The sequence below is a fragment of the Ascaphus truei genome, chromosome 3 (genome assembly GCF_040206685.1).
Source record: "Ascaphus truei isolate aAscTru1 chromosome 3, aAscTru1.hap1, whole genome shotgun sequence".
Lineage (NCBI taxonomy): Eukaryota > Metazoa > Chordata > Amphibia > Anura > Ascaphidae > Ascaphus > Ascaphus truei.
The window spans coordinates 206,926,394-206,947,245 of NC_134485.1; the positions used below are offsets into that span (position 1 = coordinate 206,926,394).

Genomic DNA, 20,852 nt, shown 5'->3' on the forward strand with positions numbered 1-20,852 from the left:
GGGGAAGGGGGGGTGTAAAAATGCACTCACAATAGTACAGATAAAATAGGCATTGCGTGATAATAATCACCACCATCCGGTTGCTGCTTTCTGTCCTGGGGAAATAACCGATCTCAAAACAGGATGGGCCAACGTCCCAGCAGATGTCCAGGGCCAGTGGATGTATGATATTGTTGAAGAGTCAAAGAAAGTGGCTCCGTGTTACCAGGCCTCTGTAGCACCAGCGCATGGATCGGTCCACTCCAGCGGGAAGTTACCCGTGAGTGACGAAACGCGTCAGGGAGCGTCATCACGTCGGACGCATTGACATTACGTCATCACAAAGCGCTGGAGTGGACCGATTCACATTTTTATTTATTTATTATTATTTATATGTACATTATCATTGATTAATCTTTAGCACACAATTTTCAGATTTATTTTTAGATTTATTTAACACTGAAATTCAGAGGCGCAGCTTTTTTCTTTTGTTTGTCCAAATATATATATATATATATATATATATATATATATATATATAAAAACAATAAATAAATATATATTTGTTGAGTTAAAAAAAAGTGACAAAAACCCTCCACAGCAAAGCATATAGCAATTGGAAATATTACTGTGTGCTCACCTGCATGTCTTAGACAGGTCTGCAACCCTATCTTTCCCCATTATCACCCAGCACACAGCACTTCCACTGAGTATCCGAGTTGGATATATATATATATATATATATATATATATATATATATATATATATATATATATATATATATACATGGCTGTGTTCAGTCTGTCATATATGTTTAGGATGATGGCTCCATGCAGGCTGGGTGTGGATATGCAGGTAGAATAATGATGAGCGCTCCGTTAGTACAAACAAGAGCTTTATTTACATCAGTTGATAATACTCGCCATAAAAAACAGACTTCACTTCAGACATTAGTTTGTCACAAACAATATGGTTACTCTGTGCTTCTTCCCCTTGTAGCTTTCACTCCTACGCTGGGGAGGTAGTCTTGCTTGTTTCTTTAGTAATAGTTATCATAGCAATCTCCTGCATGGTGTCCATAGCGCCCCATCTCAAGTGGGCCTATGGTGGGACTACACACTGTTCTTCAGGATCAGTGTCCCATCACTCTGTACTGCCTAGCTCCTCCATACATATTGGATTGGGAGTTTACTTGGGACCGATACGATTATGCTCCCAAACTGCTACTGTGAACTCCCTGCTGAGCACAAGCTCACTAACTATAATATAATAAAATCTTGGTTAACAGGTTGATCCCAATACTTCCTAGATTAATCCACTATGACCAGGTAGGTTTTGTAAACGAACGCCAGGCATCGGATAACCAAAGGAAACTTATTAATGTGATAGATCAGATACATAAATTTAAGACGAAAGCAGTGTTGTTGAGCCTGGATGCGGAGAAGGCTTTTGATACGATAAGATGGGATTTTCTAGAGAAGATGCTGGAGGCATTTGGATTTTCGGGTTCTTTTTACAAGGGGTCCGGGCCCTCTATCAGACGGCAACGCCACTCAAGGATCCCAGGGTGGGAGAGGAATCTGATAACAATTAAGAACGGGACTAGACAGGGGTGCCCCCCCTCTCCTCTTCTCTTTGCCTTGACAATCGAACCCCTTGCGCCACATTCAGAGCTTCCTCATATATACAGGCATACCCCGCATTAGCGTACGCAATGGGACCGAAGCATGTATGTAAAGTGAAAATGTACTTAAAGTGAAGCACTACCCTTTTCCCCACTTATCGATGCATGTACTGTACTGCAATCGTCATATAACGCATTTGTAACAGGCTCTTTAGTCTCCCCGCTTGCGCACAGCTTCGGTACAGGTAGGGAGCTGTTATTGCTGTTCAGGACGTGACGACAGGCGCATGCGCGAGCTGCAGTTTGCCTATTGGGCGATATGTACTTACTCTCGAGTGTACTTAAAGTGAGTGTCCTTAAACCGGGGTATGCCTGTACAAGGGAATAATATAAAAGATAATTGTTACAAACTATCACTTTTCGCGGATGATATTATCCTTACTATAGCTAACCTATTAACATCTCACCCGACCTTACAATCCGCTCTTCGGAGGTTTGGTGGGTTGTCTGGGTATAAAGTTAATGTGGAAAAATCGGAAGTGCTAAATTTAACGTTAATGGAAAAGGAGGTCAAGGTTCTTAAACGACATTTTGACTATAGGTGGGAAAAGACCCATCTGAAGTATTTGGGGATATACCTTACTAGGGTCTATAACTCATTATATAAATATAACTATCCCAAAAGATTAGAAAGGATCTGCAAGCTTGGAGTTCTCACTATATCTCCTTGATAGGGCGTATAACCGCGGTTAAGATGAGTATCCTCCCCAGACATGCTATATTATTTCCAAGCTGTAACGCCTGTATGCCCGCAGACCTGGCCAGTCCCCAGTACTGAGGTGGGTAGGGTTATAACACGCACCCACAGTAGTGAGGGCGTGCCCGGACTGTGGTAGTGCGTTGCCGGGCCTGTAGAAAAAGGGTTAAGATATACTTGCAACACCTTGGGTTTCAGAGTTCGGATAGTGATGTCCGTGTGCCAGAGTCCAGGGGCAATAGAGAGCAGGATAGTGATGTCCGTAAGCCAGAGTCCAGGGGTAACAGAAGGCAGCAAAGTCGTATCCGGACGCAGGGTTCAAGGGCAGGAGAGAGCAGGGTAATCCAGTACAAAGCAGAGTTCAAGCCAGGGAGATCCAAAGATAAGCAGGAACAGGAACAAACGCTGAAAGAGACAGGAGAGCCAAGCATAGGACTGCACACACAGGGGTCACAAGAAGCTATGCAGAGCAATGAGTGAGAGGACAGACAGGGGTTATAAAGGAGGGAACACCAATGGGAGAGAGAGGAGGAGTAGAGGGTAGAGTGAGAGGCAGCAGGGATAGGTGAGAAGGAGAGAGGGAGGAGATGGGTAAATCAGAGAGGGAGATGGCCTGTACAGCATGGGGGGCGGAGCCAGAGGTCTGGGGAGGTTTACAAGAGGAGCGCGTGCATGCGCCCTCTGTAAGGTTGGGGTGCGCGCGCACAGGCTGCGTCAGAAAGCGCGCGGAGCGCCGCAGGGCGGCCCGCCGAGGGAGGAGAGAGAACCGGAGGAGTGACTGCAGAAGGTATTGAGACCGGAGGGGAGACAGAGGGACGCCGCGAGCAGAGAGTGCCACGGAGGGGATCGGGTGTTTGGGAACATGCGCGCGCTCTGCGGGGAACGCGCGCGGCAGCTGGGAGGGCGTCAGGGCATGCCGCAGAGGTACGGGTGCGGGAGGAGGAAGGGAGAGCAGAACGAGGAGGCATGGGGGAAAGATCAGAGGCAGGGGAAAGCGCGGTGACGGGGACACATGGAGAGGAAGGAATCCGTGAACCGTCACACAAGCATTACCAATATCTGTCCCATATATAAATATTAAAGAAATCCAAAATAGAATTGTGCAATTTGGAAACATAAACAACCGAGAATAGCCAGGTCAATTATGCTGGAGTCTAAAGAAGGAGGGGGTCTAGCGGTTCCAAATATTCTAAAATATTATATAGCCTCTCGTTTGAAACAAATGGTTTGTTGGCACTCCCCGGGAGGGACCTATGCTTGGGTGGATCTGGAAAGCTCACTTAAATACCCGGTTGTCCTGCCTACTTTGCTGTGGTCAAGCTCTAGGACTGGGCTTGGGAGACAGCCTGAGCTGCCGGTAATCGGGTTTACTCTGAAAATCTGGCAGTAGGCCAAAAAGAAATATAAGGTTATGTCAACTCCATCTAGACTTGCACCCCTATTCGGTAATCCAGGGTTTTTGCCGGTGTTTCCGGGTCGGGACTTTGAAACCTGGAGACATAGAGGTGTTTAAATATATGCATGTCCGACATTTTGTGCGCCAGGGTTTCACACACGATTCGAAGATTTATGCAAACAAAAAAATATCAAAAAGGTCTGATCTCATCCCTGTACCAAGGTTTAATCCCCCAAAAGGAAGCCCAGGCCCCTAAATATATGGGCAGTGAGCTCTGGATTTCCAGACTGAAATAACAAGAGAGGACTGGGAAGGTATATGTGATAACGCGGGTAAAACCTCTATATGTACAGTAACAAAAGAGAATATTTACTACATTTTGTTAGGCTGGTATTACACTCCCAAAAGGTTACAGCAAATGTTTCCGGAGGCGACCGATAGATGATGGAGGGGATGCAGACAGATAGGGGATCTAGCACATATATATGGTGGTTTTGCCCAGTCATGCAGACATACTGGAGGTCATAGTTACATATAGTTACATAGTTACATAGTAGATGCGGTTGAAAAAAGACGTAGGTCCATCAAGTTCAACCTATGCTACATTTAGACAACAAATACTTTATCCTATATCTATACTTACTTATTGATCCAGAGGAAGGCAAACAAAAAAACCCATTAAGGGGAAAAATAAATTCCTTCCTGACTCCAAGAATTGGCAATCAGATTAATCCCTGGATCAACATCCTTCCCATGTATACTTATTTGGTATATCCCTGTATACCTTTCCCATCTAAAAAGATGTCCAACCTTTTTTTGAACAAATCTATTGTATCTGCCATCACAGTCTCCATGGGTAATGAATTCCACATTTTAACTGCCCTTACTGTAAAGAACCCTTTTCTTTGTTGCTGGTGAAATTTCCTTTCCTCCAACCTTAAATTTTGAAATTAACAAAAGATGTGACGGTAACCAAGGTTCCGCTAGACCCAATTTAATCATCTAGGCTAAGCCTATGGAAGATGTAAATTGTTACACAGTGAAATAAATTTGACATATATTAACGGCGACTAGGTGCGTGGTAGCAGCAGCGTGGAAAAAACACTGCCGCCCTCCAGAAGAGAGGTCATTAGAAGGGTTAATTATGTATAATTAATGGAGAAACTCACCTCATTCTTGAATCACACCACAAGGAAGTTTGATAGAGTCTGGGATAACTGGGATTTTGGATAGGGGTAAGACCACAATAGGATAGAGGATCTGGGAGTGATGAGTGTAGGACAGTCCTGCACAACTTCTAAAGCGAGAAGGGCCGAACTGCTCCAAGGAAAACAGATTCGGGCCGCACGGGTAAAATCATCATCATCATATCTCCCCCAGCACCTCTCATCATCATCATCATCATCATCATCCTCATATCTCCTCCAGCACCCCTCATCAATCTCTCCCAGCACCCTCATCATCCTCATATCTGCCCCAGCACCCCATCATCCTCATATCTCCCCCAGCACCCCTCATCATCCTCATATCTCCCCCAGCACTCATCATCTTCATATATCTCCCCCAGAACCCCTCATCCTCATATCTCCCCCTACACCCCTCATCATCAACCTTTGCGAGACTCACCCTCTATCTCACACCCCCATCTCTCCCCCTCACCCATACACAATACTTCCCCTCCACATAACACACAATACCCCCTTCCAGACCACACATCCCACCCCCCTGCACCTCACCCCCTGCACCTCACTCTCCCCCCTGCATCTCACATCCCTGCACCTCACCCTACTAGACCTCCCCCTGCACCTCACTTCACTCTCCCCCCTGCACCTCACTTCACTCTCCCCCCTGCACCTCACCCCACTATACCTCCCCCCTGCACCTCACCCCCCCCCTCTGCACCCCTCCTCCCCCCTGCAACTCACTTCACACACTCCCCTGCACCTCACCTCCCCCCCTGCACCTCACCTCCTCCCACCCCCTGCATCTCCCCCCCACCCCCTGCACCGCCCCCCCCTGCACCTCACCTCCCCTCCCCAACCCCTGCATCTCCCCCCCTGGCACCTCACTCCCTTTCCCCCTTGCGCCTCCCGCCCCCCCCTTGCACCTCACCTCCCCCCAACGGCACCTCACGGAGCAGGCAGGACTAGCACACTCGTGCAGTCCTGAGAGCAGGCTCGAGGAGGAGGGGGCTCAGGGCTCGCGGCTCCCGTGCGGGAGAGGAGGGGTCTCGCGGCCGGGAGAGGAGGGGGGTCTCGCGGCCGTGAAAGGAGGGGGGGCTCGCGGCTCGCGAGAGGAGGGGGTGATAGCGGCTCGCGGCCGGGAGAGGAGGGGGGGATAGCGGCTTGCGGCCGGGAGAGGAGGCGGGGATAGCGGCTCGTGGGCGGGAGAGGAGGCTCGGGAGGGAGGAGGACAGGGAAATCCGTCGCGGGCCGCACAATGAGTGCAGGGGGGCCGCGTGTTGGGCAGGCCTGTTGTAGGATATGTCATTGATAAAATGTTATAAAATGTGGTATGATATGTAATTTGACTGTTTTGTCGATTGTAAGGCCGCACTTATAGTGCTGGCGACGCGACCGATGACGTCACAATTGCAAAAGTTGTAATCCAGTTTGGAGACGTCGCTGGCTACAAGGGGAGTGACGTCAGCAAGGGGAAAGGCAGAGGGGCTATGTGATTGGCTTATAGGCAGTAGTCACATGGGGAGACCGTCTCTGCAAAATCAAATTCTAGTGACTACAAAGATTTTGGTAGTGCCGTCGCGTCCACTATAAGCTCACGCGATGGCATCAATACATTTGTTTTGAAGCAACGTCCCCCTTTCCTGCTTTTTTTTTTTTTTTTTTTTCTCTCTGTACCCCTTCCCTTCCCATTTATGTTTGAACATTTTATAAAAGTATAAGTAAAAAAATAAAAGTTTAGTACTACATTTGTGCTTTACACCGGGTTTTTGTTACGTATTTTGGGAATATTAACTGATAATCCAAATATTAGCTTGTTTTATAAAACTGATTAACATTGTTCTTTTATTTTCTATAAATAAATATGGAAACTGCATGTATAAATTAAACATTTGCGTACAACAGATCTGGTAAATATTCTGATCAGAATAAACATTTCAACACGGCTTATAAATAAAATAAATGTGTGTGTGTGTGTGTGTGTGTGTGTGTGTGTGTACATGAGCCTCGCTGCATAGCTGAACAAAACTGGAGGTCCATGTGAGCAAAGCTACGTGACACTGAGACCTTTTGCAACCCTTCTCTCTTTCTCAGGTACGCGAGCGGGATCTGCCGTTTGTGATGCACACACTGGCGGCCGAGTTTACCATCCTGCAAGTGGTGAACGGAGAGGCTGTAGCTGCTGATAACCTTGTAGTAACAAATGGATTTGTGAAACCCAAGCTCGGTACGAGTCATGTGGCCTTACCATAACATGCCAAGCGCTTTCAGCTCAGAAGAGTTTACATGTGATATAGCGCTATGGAGCGGTCAAACATTTAAACACACAATTTGAATGATTAGTATTCATGCACCTCTGCTAATTATGTGCAACTGTTTGTGTAATAATATGATTATTTTACAAACAGAACAAAAAAATAAATTCCTGTAGATTTGACGACTGACAAAATCTTATCACCAAAAAACATTACATAGAGATGGTAAAAACCCTTTAAAGCATTTTTGTTAGCCATGGGAATGCGGGTATTTATGTACTTTTACTGCGCTTGTAGGGACTGCTCCTTCAAATGACATAAACATGTGAGTGTTTTAGAACAGTAAGTCTAATTGTTATTCTTCTTTGTCTTGTAGTTCAGAGGCCGGTCATTCATCCGCTCTCCAGCCCCAGTAATATGTTTTGTGTTACTAGCCTGGATCCCTACACCCTTCCGACTGTGGCGACACTCCTGATGGATGTTATGTTTTACTCCAATGGGTAGGTTTAAACAACACAGGAGCCCATGCAGAGAAAACCACACATCCCCTGTCACCGGCGACGCAAGTCGTAACAGCCCCTCTGCAGGCCACAGGGCTAGAACCTCAGCTCTCCTTGGCAAAAAAGTGTCTAATTAAAGAGTAGAGATACTTTGATGGCCTGGGCGCCGGATGATATAAGCATGATCCTGTTAAACATTGTAACACCACATTTTGTGAGCTCCATTCTCAAAGGAATTACACTCTGTTTATTCTTTAACATAGGAAAAGGAGAGTCACATTTTAAAATAAATCTTATTTCCTTTCCATAATATTCACATATGTATATATGTAAATAGAAACGTAGTGGTACTCTGTTTCCACTGATGCCATGACACCAGAACTATAGGTGAAGCTACCAAATATACTGTACCTACCTGGTACAATGCCGGTTGGCACTGGTCTGTAGAAAAGCCCAAGCAGTGACAGTAGACAGTATAAAATGCTATTTTAAAATCGCCAAAATGTTATTTTCTTTAAAAAAAAAAAACACAGATTGCATTTTTTTTTAGCAGCTCTCTACAATATATTTCTCACTTGTGTAAACCTGTCTTGGTGGAAGATTGTAAAAAGGTTCAGAGTAATTAGTCTAATTTCCATATTTCAGATACCAGAGTAACTTACTTTGAAGCGCCAAAACACGCTCTTGTTAAATGTTAAGCATACTCCTATTGATCTTATCCTGTACCATGCCTAACAAACTCGTCACAAAACTACAGCAAAAGTAAAGCACAAATCATAAGTACATATTATTGGAAGGAGGCGTGGTGTAATGGCTTAGGTGTTGCTGTTCATTACATCACCGTTTGATTTCAGCCACATCTACTTACACTCCGTGCGATCTTGGGTAATGCTTTGGTCACCGAGCTGTATCTTAGCCGGCACAATGTCCGGCAGACTGAAATGTCCGATACTTGTCGATTTAGCATTCTGGCGTATGAGTATTTCTGTAGTACTGTTATGGATTGCTATGGAATTTGGGCTCATAGCAGAAAATAAATACATTCCCCAAAGAAATCAACACATTTAGAAAACCGGTCTGTCCTCCCCATTCCCCACTACATGTCCATCCACAGAGAAACTATTGCATGTTACAGAGATGTATGTTTTGTTTTTCCAGAGTAAAAGATTCGGTGGTGGGCAGCGAGGAGTCTGGTCATATACGCTTCTTCTCCTTTTCCCTCATAGAGGGTTACATCTCCTTGGTAATGGATGTGCAGACACAGCAAAGGTGAGGCTCATTTGAGCTGATGTGGCCGCCGACCCACATTGGTCAAGCATCCAACTTCTTACCGACTAGAGATGTGCAATGCTGCCGACATTCACGTTCCAAAACTTACTGCAAAAGGGCCCAAAAAGCTCAAAATTTGCTATCTAGCTTTTGTAAAATAGTAACTAGCGTAATAATGTCAAATAATGTTAAAATGGTCGCCTGAGACTTTGACACTTTTTTTTTTGTTTGTTTGTTTCATTGAATTTTGAAAGTGGATACGTTTTAGTAGAATACAGAATAAGTGCAGAAAGCTGATCTGGATGGAAATCTGCAAAAGAGTCGAGGTGTTGATGTCTTTACCAGCGCTTTTTGACACGTTTCCGTAAATTATGCATTTTTGCAAAAGTTCACATTGCTCAAAAACAAGCAAATTGTCACCAGAGTTCTGATGGCACTTGTGGTGCATTTGCATGTCACAGACAGGTCTGCAACCCTGTCTTTCCCCATTATCACTTAGCATACAGTGCTTCCACTGCAGCCAGGGATTCTGGGTAATGACATGCTAATGAGCACACACAGTGGCTCACCTTTTACTTTTTATCCATTTTAACATGAACCCCTATAAGCTTATGCCTGCCGTATTACACAGCGTTACAGCACCGGCAGGGTTAATGAAGGGGCAGTTTATAAAGGGCCAGGTGACCATGCTGGCCCTTATCATTGACTTTGAATGCTTAGGGCTGGGACCGGCGGCGCGAGCGGCCGCTTGAGCGTTCCCCACCAGCAGGGGAATCCTCCCGAGCAGGTCCCAGTCCTCCCTCGCTGCTGGCTCACTACGCGCTGTGACGCGTCAGCCGCCAGGGGATGCAAGAAAATTGTGATCCCGAGCGGTGACGTGTCACGTGGTGCGCTGATGAGCCAATCAGCGGCGGGGGCGGGAGCGGGAGCTGTCATCAGGCAGCTTCCTACACAAGGTAGTGTGTGTGTGTGTGTGTGTGTCGTTTGTGGCAGAAGGGGGAGGGAGCTGCTTACCTTACAGCAGCCCGCAGCAGCTCCCTCCTGCAGCCCGAGCCCGTGGAGGGAGGGGGGGGGGAGTAGCGGGTCCCTCTGCTCAAACCACGCCCCCCTCCGGCTCCCGGCTCACTACAGACCGCATATCGCGGTCTGTGTCTGTCAGCGCCTGTCTGCAGTGCGGGCGCGCTGACTGAGGGAGCGGGGCCTTAGCCTTAGTGAATTTTTAGACAAAGCGTGCTGATTTTATGCAAATATGTTCCCCCCAAAAATGGCAGAATTCGTCAGGTTTGCAAACCCTGGCAAAAGTTTTGCACATCTCTATTAAGGAGATAGTTAATTGTCCCTTTTGATACTGTTGTAATCAGCAGAAGAATAAGTCTCTTGGCTTTCCCATATGCATTTTAAATTTGGTCTTCACTTGAGTTAAACAGAATCAAGTGCTCTTTTCTTGCCATTGTAAGTTTGTTTTTTTGTGTTTAGGTTCCCTAATAATTTGCTGTTTACAAGCGCGTCAGGAGAACTCTGGAAGATGGTTCGTATTGGTGGGCAACCTCTTGGATTTGGTATGTATCTACAAACTGCTGTTTGCACTTAAACTTTCAATGTTCAATCAGTGGGCTATAATTATGTTAACAGTTACCAGTCACTGCCTGACTACAGTCATAGCTGCTGTCATCAGGTAACTCCTCATTGTTATGCCATTGTTAGGGCACACCTGCTTCTGCATTGCCCTGTCACAATAGTAGTGTTTTGAAGTAGTAATAATAGCCGATTTCGACTTTTTAAAAACTCTTGTTGCACAGTGACAGCTCTCTGTGATAATCCAATATAATTGTTGTGTTGTTTTGATGTTGAAGAGTCATCCTGATTTCTAAATCAAATAACTTGTTTTGTACGCTCAGTGTGTTAATTGTGTCATTATTATTTAGCTGAACTAAGGTTGCAAAGAAGATAGGAGGGGGCAAGAGATGTCTAAGCAAATAGGCGCACAACAATTGTGGTGGACTTGTCATGGTACAGTAGGACAGGGATTTGCTTTTCTACGGGGGGGGATGCGGCGCTTACAGAGGCCCCGCGCTCTTTCCGAAGGCATTTAAATGAAATGCCGGGGGACTGCACGAGGCCTTTGTAAGTTGTCGTGTCGCCATGGCCGCGGGTTCACGTGACGGCAACGTTTCATTTGACGCCGGAGACAAGGTAAGGGAGGGGGCAGAGCAAGTAGGTGCGCGCAGACTGAAAAGTTTGCGCACTCCTGCAGTACGGGATGTGAGGTTTTACAAAAAATGGAACACACACAAACTTTCCCAGGACGTTACATGTGCAAAAGCATTTAGGTCAAAAATGGGGAATGGTCCAAAAACTATAAAATTCCCACTCACGTGGTCTATGGGAAAATTAGAGGCAATTTAAACAGCTTCATTTTTTTTAAAATTATTTTTGTTTTAATATGCAGCCTTTGATTACCTTTTATTGAAAATTAATGACCTAAACTGCCGACCGACTGGTTCTCCCGCGATCGATCAGCAAAGATCCTGCTTCCCAGGGATCACTAAATAACTGCCTCTCAGTTTCAATCCTTCCGTCAGCGTAACTCAGCAGCTACAATGTATTTTTATATTACTAAGGAAACATTATCTATCGTTACAGTTTGCAGCTCAAACTTGTTGGAAATATTGGCAACAAATGATCACAAACAGGAAAGTGTTGCAAAGATCTCGCACTGCTGGGGAGATGTGCTAAATGACCTGCTATAGAAATCCAAGGATGCTCAGTATGTTAAAACTCATAAAAAATGGCATTAAGAGAACAATTTTAAAATAAAAATGTAGTATTATCTAATTTTATTTAAAATAACACACGTAAGATATTGCTTGGATTGCTCCCTTAAAGCGTTTTCCAACACAAAGTGGACTCCAACAGAATCTTTATCTTTGTATGGGTGCAGGGCAGGATCTCCTGCATATGAACGTGAGATACAGTATAAATGAACAGTGGAAAGGCACTCGAATGCTCCCAAGGGATGAAAAGCATATAGACAAGCGGTGCCCAAACGGGGGGGGGGGGGGCGCGAGACTTTATTGGGGGGGGGGGCACGGTTACAGAGGCCTCTGTAAATTTACTTACCGATTCCTGACCACGCGTCTACGTGGCAACGCCGCATCAAATGACGCCCGTTACCATGGAGACGTTATTTCAAATGACGCCGTGGGTCACATGATCCTGCAGCGAAATTTGATGCTCCATTGAAGGAAAGGGGGGCGCGATCGTGAGAAGAGCAGGCAGGGGGGGGCGCAGCGCAAGAGGTTTGCGCACCCTGATATAAACAACCCAGGGTCTGAAGCCTGTCTGTCCGTGGGTTCCGCTGCAGCAGGTACCAGCTCACTCGTCCTCCTATCTCAGCGTGCAGCAGGTACTAGCTCACTCGTCCTCCTATCTCAGCGTGCAGCAGGTACCAGCTCACTCGTCCTCCTATCTCAGCGTGCAGCAGGTACCAGCTCACTTGTCCTCCTATCTCAGCGTGCAGCAGGTACCAGCTCACTCGTCCTCCTATCTCAGCGTGCAGCAGGTACCAGCTCACTCGTCCTCCTATCTCAGCGTGCAGCAGGTACCAGCTCACTCGTCCTCCTATCTCAGCGTGCAGCAGGTACCAGCTCACTCGTCCTCCTATCTCAGCGTGCAGCAGGTTCCAGCTCACTCGTCCTCCTATCTCAGCGTGCAGCAGGTACTAGCTCACTCGTCCTCCTATCTCAGCGTGCAGCAGGTACTAGCTCACTCGTCCTCCTATCTTAGCGTGCAGCAGGTACCAGCTCACTCGTCCTCCTATCTCAGCGTGCAGCAGGTACCAGCTCACTCGTCCTCCTATCTCAGCGTGCAGCAGGTACCAGCTCACTCGTCCTCCTATCTCAGCGTGCAGCAGGTACCAGCTCACTCGTTCTCCTATCTCAGCGTGCAGCAGGTACCAGCTCACTCGTCCTCCTATCTCAGCGTGCAGCAGGTACCAGCTCACTCGTCCTCCTATCTCAGCGTGCAGCAGGTACCAGCTCACTCGTCCTCCTATCTCAGCGTGCAGCAGGTACCAGCTCACTCGTCCTCCTATCTCAGCGTGCAGCAGGTACCAGCTCACTCGTCCTCCTATCTCAGCGTGCAGCAGGTACCAGCTCACTCGTCCTCCTATCTCAGCGTGCAGCAGGTACCAGCTCACTCGTCCTCCTATCTCAGCGTGCAGCAGGTACCAGCTCACTCGTCCTCCTATCTCAGCGTGCAGCAGGTACCAGCTCACTCGTCCTCCTATCTCAGCGTGCAGCAGGTACCAGCTCACTCGTCCTCCTATCTCAGCGTGCAGCAGGTACCAGCTCACTCGTCCTCCTATCTCAGCGTGCAGCAGAGGTGGAGCCCATTGGAAAACGTTTTAATATTCCCATAGACCACGTGAGTGGAAATTTGATTTTTGAAGTTTTTGGGCCAATCCCCATTTTTGGCCTAAATGTTTTTGCACTATATCTTTTCTGTTTTTCCATGTAACATCCTGAGAAAGTTTGCACTTTGGACCTGTTGCTGCTCTGATGTGAGGTTTTAGCATGCAGAAAATAGACTGGATATGCAAGGTAGGTGTGGGGAACTCAGTGTGCATATGTAGAAATCTTTCTGCACACATTCATGGACATCACTGACTTACAGAAAGTATAGTCGGTGAGAGAACTCAATGGATGCCTGTTACCATCAACTTATCTGTCTTAGGCTAAGGCCCCGCTGCACACGGCCGCCTTGCTTGGCGGCGGCACGTGCAATTCACTGCACCGCGATCTGTGGTCTGCAGTGACATTTTTCCGGCGCGGGGGGGGGGGCGTGGCCAAAACGGGTGGGGGGTGCGGTCATGACGTGAGGGGGCGGGACCATCACGCAGCACTGCAGACAGCCCCTCAGCCCCTCAGCCCCTCTCACACACACAGGCACTTTCTCTCTCACACACACACGCACTTACACACGCACTTACACACACACACACACACACACACACACACACACACACACACACACACTCTCACACGCACTCTCTCACACACACACAAACACACAGGCACTCTCACACACACACACACACAGGCACTCTCACACACACACACACACACAAACACACAGGCACTTTCTCACACACACACACACACACGCACTCTCTCACACACACACACACACACACACGCACTCTCTCACACACACACACACACACACACACACACACACAGAGGCACTCTCTCACACACACACAGGCACTTACACACAACGGGAGGGGGGGATCGGAACAGGGGGATCGAGCAAAGAGGGAATCAGAACGGGGGGATCGGAGCAGAGGGGGGAATCGGAACGGGGGGGGATCGGAGCAGAGGGGGGAATCGGAGCAGGGGGGGATCGGAGCAGGGGGGGGAAATCGGATTGACTGCTGGGATCCAATCCGTGATTTGTTCTCTTGCGTGTCACGTGACGCAGCACTCGCCGAAACCACAAGCTCCTTGTAGCTCTGGCTGGCTGACACTTCCCAGCACGCAGTCAGTCACGCCGGAAGGAGCCAGCGGGGACATCCAGACCGGAGGTAAGGAGCTGTTGGCCCGCGGCCGCGCGCGCCGCCAGCCGCAGCGGGACCAAAGCCTTATGTATACAAATAAAAGCACTGCTATCAGCAGATGTTACACCAGCTATACAATGGAGTAGTTGAGGATACAGTAATGCCATCAATAAAGATATGAGTAGACTAAGACTAAACCTTTAACCTCATTGGCTACCAGAGCAGCCTGCAACACCTCCAATGGTTAATGAGGCATCTTAAGACACTACCATTGCACCTCTGACACAGTAATGTTGTTTCTTTTGTGTAGATGAATGTGGAATAGTTGCCCAGATCTCAGAACCTCTAGCTGCTGCTGATATCCCGGCCTACTACATCAGTACTTTTAAGTTTGATCATGCACTGGTAAGTTTGATATCTGCAGAGCCATGGGAAAGCTCCCTGTAATGGAAGGGAAGTTTCCAGCCTAGATTTGCTAGTACAGCTGTGCTGCATGTGATCTGATGTAGTGTGAAGTGAAGAACCTAGACTGAGTCATATTCCAGTTACCAGACATGGTGCAAATCTTAAACAAAGGCTGCCCCGTGCCCAAACACTGGCTGCTCTCATCCATTCACTGATTTTTCTTTTAATGGTGTATTTATAGGGAATATTCCAAAGGGTCACATGTAATTATTGTCAGGGCACGTCTCATTCACAGTTGATTTATAACCTTATTACATGCAATCTTCTTTACGCTGGTGTCGGTCTCAAGCATCAGTTGCCCTACATTTGTAGCAGCCCACAGAAGAAAAACGCGAGGAAAATTGCATTAAAAGCCCTATATCCCATCATTATGCGTCTTCAATTTACATATAAAAATGTTTATGGCAGATGATATCTTCCCCCTTCTAAAATATTGTGAATATGCATATTGTTGCAGCCACCCAAAGTTCATGTAATAGATCATTTGTTCCCTACAGAAGGGTTTTCTCTGTCTGATTGTGGATTAGATTTGAGTGTATTAGGTGTTGGTAGTTGGGATAAGACGTCATACTGTGTCTTCTTCCTGTAGTCTCAATTGTCTAAGTAGAGGATAGTTAGTAATGTGCGCTCAAGCTCAGTATTGCTTTTTATTATTTCTGATCACCTTCATCTGGATGGTACCATCCAATTTAATTAATCTTTCAAATTCATATAGCCTGATATCTCACAGTTCCCAATTTCCTTTTGTTCCTCAATTTATCTTGTGCATAATAGTAGTTTCAGAAGCATCAGATAGGAAGGAAACTGAGCGGAAGGCCCAAGGGTTGTCTTTATTTATCTCTTCTTCTTTTTTCTTTTTTTTTTCTTCTTCAGACCAGTCCCCTTTCTGTCAGATACCCAAAACTTGGCTACCGATCTTTCACTGCAGTAACATCAGCAGTTTAATTGTGTATTGTATCCGTTTGGCTGTGTTTGGGGATGGCTTGGATTAGGATGTTAGTTTTGCTGTGCTTGCAAATATATTTCTTTTTTCTCTTTCTTTTTTCATTCATTCTTTCTCATACTGTATGTATATATATATATATATATATATATATATATATATATATATATATATATACTGTATATATATATATATATATATATATATATATATATATATATATATATATATATATATATGTATCAAATTGAAATATTACTGTATGCTCAAAAAAAAGTGACAAAAACCCTCCACAGCAAAGCATATAGCAAATAAAAATATTACTGTATGCGCATGTCATTTCCCAGAATCCCTTGCTGCAGTGGAAGTGCTTGGTGATAATGGTGAAAGGCGGGATTGCAGACCTGTCTAAGACATGCAAATGAGCATACATTAACATTTCCATTTGCTAATGCTTTGCTGTGGAGGGGGTTTGTCACTTTTTTTACCCACCATAACGTGGGTGTATATATATGCCATACTACACACCCAGAGCCCATCCCCTGAAGAAGTCAGTCCATCTGATGAAACGCGTAGGGAAGGTGTGCACTGTTAGTGCTACATTTACTCCCCAAATACTGGACATATTTGTTTGGACTCTCTAGGACTATCTGCATTGAGCAGACAAAGGAAGGTTCACAGCACCACGTATTTTATTTATATTTTTATTTTTGAGTTGTTTGTTTATTAGACATTGATTTTTATGCATTTTTGGTATTTATCCATCATATATTTTATCAAATACATATTTTCATTAATTTATATTTATTTAACATTTAATTATACCATTAATTTCTGGCAATTCACACAATAGCGCAGTCCTCTATTGTACATATTGCAAACAGATATATATATAGATATATATATATATATATAGATATACAGATATATCTATATATATATATATCTATAGATATATCTGTGAACAAAAAACAAACAGAAGCGCAAGCTCCATAGCATGTAACTGATTAAACAAAAGAGTACATTTATTAAAAAAAACTGCAGCCCAAAGGAAATGCACATACAGGATTAAAAAAAAAGCAACCATACGTGGGAGAGAAATCTCTGTGTGTAGTCATCTGCGGGGGTGAGAGGGTCCCAGGTAGGTAAGGTACATCTGCACAGCTTGTAGCCACCACCAACTCCTTTCACAAGTTGGCGCCAGGAGACTGAATCAATCAGTGCCTCCACGTCCTCTGCTCCTGCATAGGATAGTTGCCAGCGCTTGAAAATGCAGCTAGTAAGATCGCAGGGACGCCCAGGACTCAGTGTAGACACACCATCAGCGCGATGACGTCACCAACCCTACGCGTTACGTCACATAATATTTTAACTGCACCCCAGCTCTCTCTCTCTCTCTCTTTCTATCTTTCTCTTTAATCATCCCCACACTTAAGGGGTTATTTCTTTTTCTGCAACAGTGCCGATTGGGGCACTACCACACGGAAACGCCATTGAAATCAGTGAGTGTTTCCGTGAGATAGATATGAATAAATATAGATAGAGATAGATTTGAATAAATATCCCACCTTAGAGTCCCGCTTGCAAATGAAAACAGCGAGACCTTTTCATTCTTTCAAATATGATTCAAAAGAACTTATATTGGTTATTCTTTTTTCATCCCATTTAAAGATGTCACTGTCATGAGTTCAATTTGGGCTACGTGAGACATGCTAACAAATATTTTGCTTTTAAAAGTTTCTCCTTGGAATTCGCGGAAATCAGGACATTGATTTCCTCCATCATTTTCTGTGGAGGAAATCTCCGCTGTTTTTATTTATTCTGCAGAACGCAGTTTATTTGGACTAAAACTGCACACGAAAAATACAGAAGTTACTGGGTAGAGACTGAATATGTTCATTAAGAGTTGATGCTTCTTTAATTAACTACCAGAAGAGCCCGTAGTGCTGCCAGTTTTCCAGGTTCACGACTGGATCATTTGTGGTATCAATCCCATGTTGGCGACCAGCCCCAGTGTGAATGGAGGTGGAGTGGTGAACGCAGTCACTCACTAGAAGAGGAGCAAAATGAGCTTGAAGTTCCCTGAACAGTGGTGAATTTAAAATGGCGCCCTTAAGCACTTACCTGATGCCGCCCTTCTGTTCTAGCACCGCACCGTCCCATTGCCATGGCAACATGACATCACATTGCCACCCGCGCTTGCACAGAAGCAGCCGGCGCCACTCGTGCATGCACACAAGCGGAAACCACCGATCATGCATGTGCGAGCGGCAAGCAGGCACGCCAACTCCAAATCCTGCCGCCTTGGGCCTGGGCCTAAGGGGAAATCTGCCACTGGGGCCCCTAGAGTTCAGACCCTTCAGGGAACATCAGAAGGAAATATGTGACACTGATGGTCGCTTTCTAGGAATCTTGTTGGCACAGTGATTTATAAAACCTGTTCTTACATTGTTGCATTTAGTCTTAAAAGAAGGAGGTCACATGATGTTTGCAGGCTGGCAGACTCCAAAGTTGAAGTCAATGGGGACCTATGCTTTCCCTGCCAGAGGCCGAAAAATATCACTTTTTTTTAATTGCGTATGACTCCGAAAATACTTATCTTGCATTATTTAGTTGAAGCCGGTACAAAATTAGGCCTTTAAAATATAAGTAGAGGCCAGCCTTTCGGGTCTATAACCACTTCACATGCAGTATCTCAAACAAAAGAGTCAGCCATCTTAATATTCGTACACATGCATATGTGTAGACCAAAAAATGTAAACACTGAAACTAATGTAATATAAAAAAAATTGCATTTTTTCCCTTAAGAACAATTTATCTTCTTAATTACTTTGAGTGAATCCCTGTAAAGCTTCCTGCAGTGTCATTAAATTGTCACTGATGTCATCATCTTGTTAAGTCAAGTGTCAACATGAGGCCTCGTTGCATATTTCCTGCACTCAAATGATCCTTGAAAGCAATGATATTATTATGTTATTATATTTACAGTGGTATTCTCATTTATTTATAACGCGCCAACATTTTTCGCAATGTGTGGTAGGCAATAAATAGTAGAACAAAAATGAAAGATTACAATGATTTGATGCAAAATGGGAAGGAGGTGGGAAGTAGGAGTTGGTTACATGCAAATGGGAAATATCCATATGTTTCTTTTAATACAGAAGTATCCTCTGTTCCTGCGCTGTTATCTGTGGTCACGTCTGTGTAGTTTACAGTGATTTGTACTAAACAATACTGTATTGGTAATAAGAAACCATTGATTAGTGCATCAAATTTGTTTTCCTCAGCATCTCTGAACAAGAGACATTGCCAAGTTTTTAATATTCTGTTTGGTTCCTGCAGGTACCCGAGGAAAACATCAATGGTGTAATCAACGCTCTCCAAGTCAGTCAAGCAGAAAAACATTAGAAATCTTTTTGGTTGACTCCATTTTCATTATCTGCGCAGTATTTCATGAGAAGCTGAATCTCGAGATGTGCCATGAAGGATGAGAGATACTGAAGTGGAGACGGGCAGAAATAGCTCCAGCAAGTTTTGTTTTCTTTTATTCACATACATTTCCTTATGTTAGTTTCCAAAGTGATCTGTAGCCTTCCTGCTAACTTGGTATATATAAAAAAAAGAAAGAAATGTATTTGCACAGTCGCATTGAGATGTTACCGAGATGCAGTGAAGCCTGGAGTGGTCACTGGCTGTAGATAAATGATCTACATCTTACAGATGTGTGAGAGTTTCTGTAATGTCATTGTGGAAAGCATTGCAAGATAAAATGAATGAACGTCGCACAGAGGTAAAAGATATTGCACTGTACTAACCATTCGAATGGCATCAGACTACATAAAGATTGTAATACAACAACTAGTTCTGCATATTTGAATAGATCTTCTTTTGCTTCTTAGCTGTGTCTGTTCTGGAGAGGCTCACAACCTTTTGCAGGCTCCTCCTGGTTCTTAAAAGGATTGAAGGTGTTGATTGAAACATATTCACCCGTGTAAGTTGGTTTCAGTGCAGTCTTCATGTTGAGATGAAAGAGGGCGTCTTAGCAGCTTTGTATAGTTCTCTGCACCTTGACCCTGCTTACCCCTTCTTTTTCTTTGAGTGGTGAACTGTGTTGGTTTACTCTTCTTTGCCTTGCTCTAAATGCTGTCTCTAAGGCCAAAAAAATGCATCTTGTTACAAAAATAAAGAAGCTGATTGATTTTAATTCCGGAAGGAGACAGAACTGCTGCTTATTAAGGGTTCATCATTTTAATTTCCAGCTTGGTATTTCAACTTTTCAGATTCATCAACCAGAACTTTTACTGTCCTACGCACTGTTACACTGCAACAAGTACAGACTGGGATTTGGTATGCTGTATAAAAGCCTTTATTTAATCTTGTGTAAACATCTTCATTAAAGCTGCTGTACCACTCATTTGGTAATTTCAAGTTAAGACGCAGAGTATATGGAATTGCCCTTAGATATCTTGAGAACCTGAGCCCAGTATATACAAGGGCTCCTGCACCTAAGGTCCGGCTTTGACATGCTACATTTTCATCTCACTTCCACAGTACTTAGCATAAGTACGAATAAGATGAAGGAAAAGGGGCCACAGGAATAAAATAAAAATAATAATAAATGACCTGTGCTTATGTCAAACTGCCCAACAATGACTGCCGTATAAGCAAAAAACAAGGATAAGAGCTCTAGGTATAAAATAAACTTTAATGACAAACGAAAGAAATGTACAAAATAAATACTGGGAGAGTAAAGTAAAGGAGGGAAGGAATATCACCCAACGCGTTTCTCCTGGGCTTTCTCGGGGGTTCTGAGCAATCCCGATTGGTGGACAGATGGAAGAATGGAGGCACTTTAGAATGTTGCTGCTCACAGGTCTATTAATTTGGCCTTTTTGCTGCCATATGGCCCAGAAAACCATTGCTTA

The 20,852-nt window shown here is 44.9% G+C and overlaps 1 protein-coding gene across 3 annotated transcripts in view; it reads left to right on the plus strand.

The window, feature by feature from the left end:
- CASTOR2 (cytosolic arginine sensor for mTORC1 subunit 2) overlaps nt 1-20,131 on the plus strand; it is a 256,646-nt gene extending 236,515 nt beyond the window's left edge. For all 3 annotated transcript variants that reach the window (XM_075589965.1, XM_075589962.1, XM_075589963.1), the window contains 6 exons: nt 7,033-7,165; nt 7,570-7,693; nt 8,852-8,962; nt 10,439-10,521; nt 14,830-14,924; nt 19,270-20,131. In XM_075589965.1, coding sequence (XP_075446080.1) covers nt 7,033-7,165; nt 7,570-7,693; nt 8,852-8,962; nt 10,439-10,521; nt 14,830-14,924; nt 19,270-19,335 — 612 coding nt within the window. In that variant the 3' untranslated portion in view covers nt 19,336-20,131. The remainder of the gene's footprint in view (nt 1-7,032; nt 7,166-7,569; nt 7,694-8,851; nt 8,963-10,438; nt 10,522-14,829; nt 14,925-19,269) is intronic.
- Nucleotides 20,132-20,852: the final 721 nt, after the last annotated feature.